Below are 6,000 nucleotides of genomic sequence, written 5' to 3' on the forward strand. Positions count from 1 at the left end.
GCAATTCTGGCACCCTAGATCCTCCCCATGCACTACATATGTGCCCCTAGAGCCTCGCATGTGTTCTTACCCATCCCCAGTCCCTACTGCCCCCCAACCACATGCACCACTTTCCACCCTTAACTTCTACTAGCAATTACCACATGTTGATGGGCGGCTCCTCTATTGAAGGTTCCCCTTCAGATCTCCCAGGCCTGCATGCTCCTGCATAGATTGCGCCTCACACCAGTGTGTGAAAATAGCCTATTTTCATTCTCTACCACCAGGGACGCCAAGTAATAAAATTCAGCTGGCGCACTGGTGGAGGCATCTTGGTGGCACACCAAGGAAGAACAAGAAGTTCTGCCCTTGTGGAATAGTGTGTATGTGAACATGCACATAGCTATGTGTACGATTGCGCGCGTACATACTTGTGCACCTGTCTACATCCAAATACATGCATTTTACAAAGTGTGTGCAATTTGAACAGTTGAAATTAGTAACAAAATTTTGCCTTACACCTAGTTATTGGGATCTGTTGTGGTTTTGACATGTTTGTGGACCCTTGGTTTCTGTGTTGATGATTCCTCCCACTGGGAGGGGCCCCATGGGGAAAACACAGCAATAGGCTGACTCCATTCTGACACAAGGAGAATAGAAGCTTTTATTATACAGCAATGGAGGAATGCCCATGGAGCGAGCAGCTCTCCTCAGCCGCTTAGTAGTCTCCGATGTCAGTGTTCAGTCCTGGCACTGATGATATCAGTGCAGAGTAGGACTCACCCGATGTTGGGTAGTGCAGAGTCCGGTAGTAGTCCGGTAGTGGTCCACGGAGCGGGGATAGGCTGAGAACCCAGACACAGGTAGTGGAGCCAACGATAACAGATCCGGTAGTGGTCCACGGAGCGGAGTACACCAAGAATCTGGTCTGTGGTGAGACAAGGCAGAGAGACTGAAGAATGAGGTACTCACAAGGCTGGTAATGCTGCTGAGGAAATAGTTTCCATAGAAAGAAGGTAGAAGGGCAGACCGGGACGCTGGTGCCATGGTCCTTGAAGAGCAGGTTTACCCAGGAAGTAGTCAGGAGCGGGCAAAGCCCTCATGGAGCGAGTACCTAGGCGTTCTTCAATGCAGGGTAACCTGGAGAAGAGATAGAAGCGAAGCAAGGCCCCCAAGGAGTGGGTGCTTTGAGTGTCTTTGCTCAGTGAGAAAACTCTGGAGGGTAGGTAGGAGCGGCAGGGCCCCCGAGGAGCAGGTACTCAGAGCGTCCTTGGACTCAGCATAACCCCGGAGGGTTGGTAGGAGTAGATACTCTGAGCGAGAGTCTCAGAAGCGGTCGAAATTAGCTGGACTGGAATCCTTGCTAACTCATAGCAATGTTGGAGATTAGAGGCTAAGTAACCGGAGATAGTATCGTCATGCGGTGGGGACGCCCCCGAGGTTCCCGCCATGACATATTCAAAAGCGAGGGCAACACGCGCGTGCGCTAGGAGGCCTCGGTGCAAACATGGCAAACGCAATCACCCATGCTGATCTGGGGACGCCAGAGAGGTCGGTGAGGAGAGGCAGAGACAGCCATCTTGCCCAGAGGAGAGGAAAGAGATAAAAGAGGTGAGACAGAGTGGGCGCAGCCATCTGTGACCAAAGGGTGCAACAGGATCTTGTCTAATCCTAAATATACTTATGTAAGGTTTTTTATTTTTATTTTATTTTTTTTTAATTTTTCTACAGCTAACAAAAATTCATTCTAAAAATGCATACTTTATGCCCTTCAGTGCTTAATGTTGCGATGCTGCCCGCAGCCAGAGCTACGGGCAGCCTCTCACCTCTCTTCAGCCAGCTGGCCTGCCTCCCCGACGCTTTCTCGCAGTCTGGAACCGCCTCCGTGCTGCTCCGGCAAGGCGGGCCTTGCCACCATGCTTCCTTGCAGCTGGAGGCCGCAGATACCGCTCTCCCGCGGCCTGGAGGCCGCCCATGTGTCCTCGGCATGGCAGGCCTTGCCGCCGTGCTCCGATATGGCAGGAGCCGCCCCTAGCCACAGACTGTTCCTCTTCAGCGGCATCGAGCCACCGCTGTCGCTGCCCTCCGGCAGGCCTGGAGGCCTGTTCATCACCATCTCTTCGCGGCCCGGAGGCCACAGTCCCTGGAATCTTCCCGCGGCTGGAGCCGCCCTTGTTCCTCCTCAAGTAGTAGGGAAGCCGCTTCCCCCGTCAGGTCTGCCTCAAGGCCTAGTCTCCGCTCCTGCTCCTCTGAGCGGCAGGACGCCGCTGTCCAGGGTCCTGCTCCTGCTCCTCCTAAAGGGCGGTCCCGCGCCTCTCTCCCTCACTTAAAGGGCCAGTGAGGGAGTGGTGCTTCTGACTCCTCCCTGGGCTTTCTCCTGGTCCAGCCCTACAAAAGGGCCCCTTCGCCACTTCAACCTTGCCTTTGCAAGGAGCAAGTCTCCTGATGCTAGTTCCTCCTAGGCTAGCTCTCCTCTGGACTTCCGCTTCCCGCTTCTGCCTGGCATCTTAGTTTTAGGATCCCCTGATGTCCATGTTCCAGTTCCGATGTCCATGTTCTAGCCTTGATGTTTCATGTTCCAATTCCGATGTCCGTGTTCCAGCCTTGATGTTTCATGTTCCAGCCTTGATGTCTGTGTTCCAGTTTGATGTCTCATGTGGCTCCCCTGTCTCATCCCTGCATTGTCCATGACCAGCCTGGCAGGATTCTATAAGGCACGCAGAGGCAGACGTGGACCCTTAACCTGAGGTGGAGTTGGCGCTACCTGTAGGGGAGACTCCCACAGGTCCCCACCATTGGGAGGCAAGGCCAGACAGGAAGCAGAAGCCAGCAGGAGCTTCGCCAGTACCAACCCACATTCCCCGCAGGTTGAGCCCTTGTGTACTGGGGCCAGCTGGTCTTAGGTGGGCCTCTGCATGGATGATCCCACGGAGCACGGCCAGATGAGACAAGAGATGGACAGGGGCTGGAGATCAAGGCAGGTGGTGAAGGACAGCAGCGGGCTAGGTCCGGAGGTCTGAGGCAGGCAGTAGGTCCAGTCCAGGGGTCAGAGGCTAGCGGCTGATCTCTTCATCGGGTTCGGTCCAGGGGTCAGAGGCAGGCGGCAGATGTCGTAGTCAGGAACAGTCTGGGTCAGGAACCAAAATCCGTCTGAGAAACAAGGAGCAGGAACGGGAACCGGGGCTAGGAACAAGGGCAGGAGCTGGAGTGGGTACTGGAATGCAGGAGCAGGACAGGAGCTGGATCAGGAACTGGAGCACAGGAACAAGAACAGCAATGTAGAGCAATGCCAGGAATGAGTGAGGAGACTTGTTGCCAAGGCAAACCGTGTCTGCCAGAGCTGCCTTAAATACTCTGAGCAGCAGACGTCATCACTAGGGGCTGCTGGAACTTTTCCTGCCACGGTCCCTTTGAATCCCAGCCAATGGCGCATGCACGCGCCTAGGGGCAGAGGGCTGAGGAAGATGGCGGCAGCAGCATATTCCGCACGGCAGTGACCGCCGGAGGGAAAGAGGCAGCGCGGACCGGTGGAGAGCTGTCCCCTTCTGTGCTGGGAGACCCGGCAGTGGCACGACTGCGACGGTGGCTGCCTGCTGCCGCTAAGGAGAGGGAGGCCGAGGTCAGAGCTCAGCGTCAGAAGGTAGAAGATCCCGGCCTGCGGCTGGGGATCGTAACAGACTAGTTAGGTGTGCCTCCACAAGATGGTTGGAAATCACTGCTTTATATGAAGACGTTAGAAAGCTAGAACTAATCTGGATTAGTTCAAATTGGTCATGGGTTTCTAGGTGAGCTTATCTGCTGATATGTTATTTCTAGAACCTTCCAGATGATAACATCAGAAATTATCAACACTTGACCCTTAGTTTTAGGCTATTGTCAGGACAGATTCATGGAAAACTGGACTATCCTGGTAAATGCCCAGACTCTTTAGTTTAGATAAATAGTTGATTTTTGCCTGCATACCTCTGATGGGTATGGTGGCTTTCCCCAAAGATAAGTTATTCAGTTGTGAATTCACCTGAATGGCTAATCTTGACTGGCTTTTGTCTTGTTTGGATCTTTTGTGGGTTATTTTCAAAGTCATTTATGCACATAAAAGCTCCTATTTACTTGTAAAAATGTATTGGTGAAACTACCTATAATTCAGAAAACTATTTGATACAAGACAGAAGCAGAAATGGCTCTGCTACTGAATGCAGGTATGATGCAGATGGCTGCTATGCTCTCTGCGGATATTGTGGAGATCCCATATGGTCTTAGTCTGTAGTTTCTTTAATGAGGGAGAAGGCGTACCTCAGGGTAGGATTGATAAGTTCTAATGTCTGCTACAGGACTGGGGCCTCCAGAAGCCTAAAGCCTTCATTACCTGGAGTTCAAAGTGAGATCAAAACACAATTGTGGCCATCACGACAATCATAACTTGGCACCCTGTTACACTACCTTTCCATCACAAATGACACACAAATGGTTTAGGGTGATGTCATCTCATAATTAGAAATTAATTCTCTAGAAGAGCATTACAAAAGAATGCTTAGTAATGATTAGCATATATTCCGTATTCTGAGCTTAATGACTTTCATTAATGTTAGAAGCATAATAGTTCTTGGTCACAGTTTTTGTAAATGTGCAAGTTATCAAACACATAATTGAAAAACAAAACCTGTCATCATGTTATCTAAAGTAAATATGCTTTCTGTATCCTAATCAAATAAGGTGGTGCTGTCCTTTTGCTGGAATTACTTTTGAATGAAGACAGAACTGGACCTGTGCCTTCCCAGCTACAATCTCTGAACATGTTGCTACTGACAGAAGGGAAGGAAAGGACTCCAGCTGAGTACAGCAAACTCCTTACAGCAGTGGGGTTTAAGGAGATTCAAGTTAGGACATCTGGAAAGATGGAAGGTGCAATATTAGGAAGAAAATAGATCTATGTTGTTCATTTACTCTTCTGCTGTGTCTGTAAGAGGACATTTATAGCTAAGTCAATTAAAATATTGCACTTCTCAATAATAATATATTGAAATACATTTGTTAATTTTGCTATAAGGGAAGCAATTATTTATGAATTATACAAATATTATATAACCACAATTGTATGAGTTAACGTTAAAATCCAATGTAATTTGTAAAAAAGCCAAAGTGTAAGACAATTGTAAATAGCAAAATTATAGGCTAAAACTATTAAAGTGTAGAATTGAATTTCTATCGGTAGGTTTGGTGTATACTGTAGAAGAAAGTTTACCTTGATTCCAGAATATTTTCATATCCAAAAATGGAATAGAGAATTTTTCAACTTGAAACGTAAACTTCAAATTTTCATCTACCAAATTCAAATACCTTTTAAAATCCTCCAATAATTTCACATCCCCAAGCCAAATTTTAATATATGGGGTATTTAATGTTGTATTAATGTGAAAATTTGGGGTAGGTTGGGTATCCACGCTATGTGAAAAGATATTGTTTTAAATTGAATGACACATATTTATGTCTGTTAGATGTTAATTTTGTTAAAAAAAATACATGTCCAATATTGTAATAAAATATTTGTTGGCTAAAATAAAATTATATAAATTATCATAATAAAAGAATGTGTTGCTATGTGTTAAATTATGCCCTCATGTATTTGCTTGTATATTGATGTCCTTTACATAGTATGATGTGTTATTAAGTTAAGGACTATTATATTACCCTTGTGTCATTTGTCTAAAAAGTGTGTCAGCAACATGAAAAGTTTGGAAAGCTCTGGTGTAAACAATAAGTAGTTTATAAAATTAACTTGGCGAGATACCATGTCGGAAATCAAACAGTCACTTAGTTCTTCAGGGGTGAGTAAATCTATATGGGAATGACGTAAAAACGTTGGAGGTGTTAAGGGTTGGAAGGGACGGGTTGGAGGTCCGGGCAGGGGTGGGCTGTGGGTGGGGAAAAGACCAAGGGAGAGTGTGAAGGGGGGAGGGGCTGCAAATCTATCGGGGGGGCTTTCCTGATAATAGGTTGGAGCAAGAGGGCAGCCAGAGTTCC

General features: G+C 47.7%; 1 protein-coding gene across 4 annotated transcripts in view; it reads left to right on the plus strand.

Moving 5' to 3' along the window:
• LOC115092609 (acetylserotonin O-methyltransferase-like) overlaps positions 1 to 5,779 on the plus strand; it is a 97,121-nt gene extending 91,342 nt beyond the window's left edge. Inside the window, exon 9 of one of the 4 annotated variants that reach the window (XM_029603643.1) lies at positions 4,693 to 5,597. In XM_029603643.1, the coding sequence (XP_029459503.1) occupies positions 4,693 to 4,904 (212 nt within the window). In that variant the 3' untranslated portion in view covers positions 4,905 to 5,597. Of the gene's footprint in view, positions 1 to 4,692 lie in introns of all 4 variants that reach the window. The other 3 variants (XM_029603641.1, XM_029603642.1, XM_029603640.1) reach the window with 3 other exon arrangements.
• The last annotated feature ends 221 nt before the right edge of the window (positions 5,780 to 6,000 follow it).

Source organism: Rhinatrema bivittatum, chromosome 5 (genome assembly GCF_901001135.1).
Source record: "Rhinatrema bivittatum chromosome 5, aRhiBiv1.1, whole genome shotgun sequence".
Lineage (NCBI taxonomy): Eukaryota > Metazoa > Chordata > Amphibia > Gymnophiona > Rhinatrematidae > Rhinatrema > Rhinatrema bivittatum.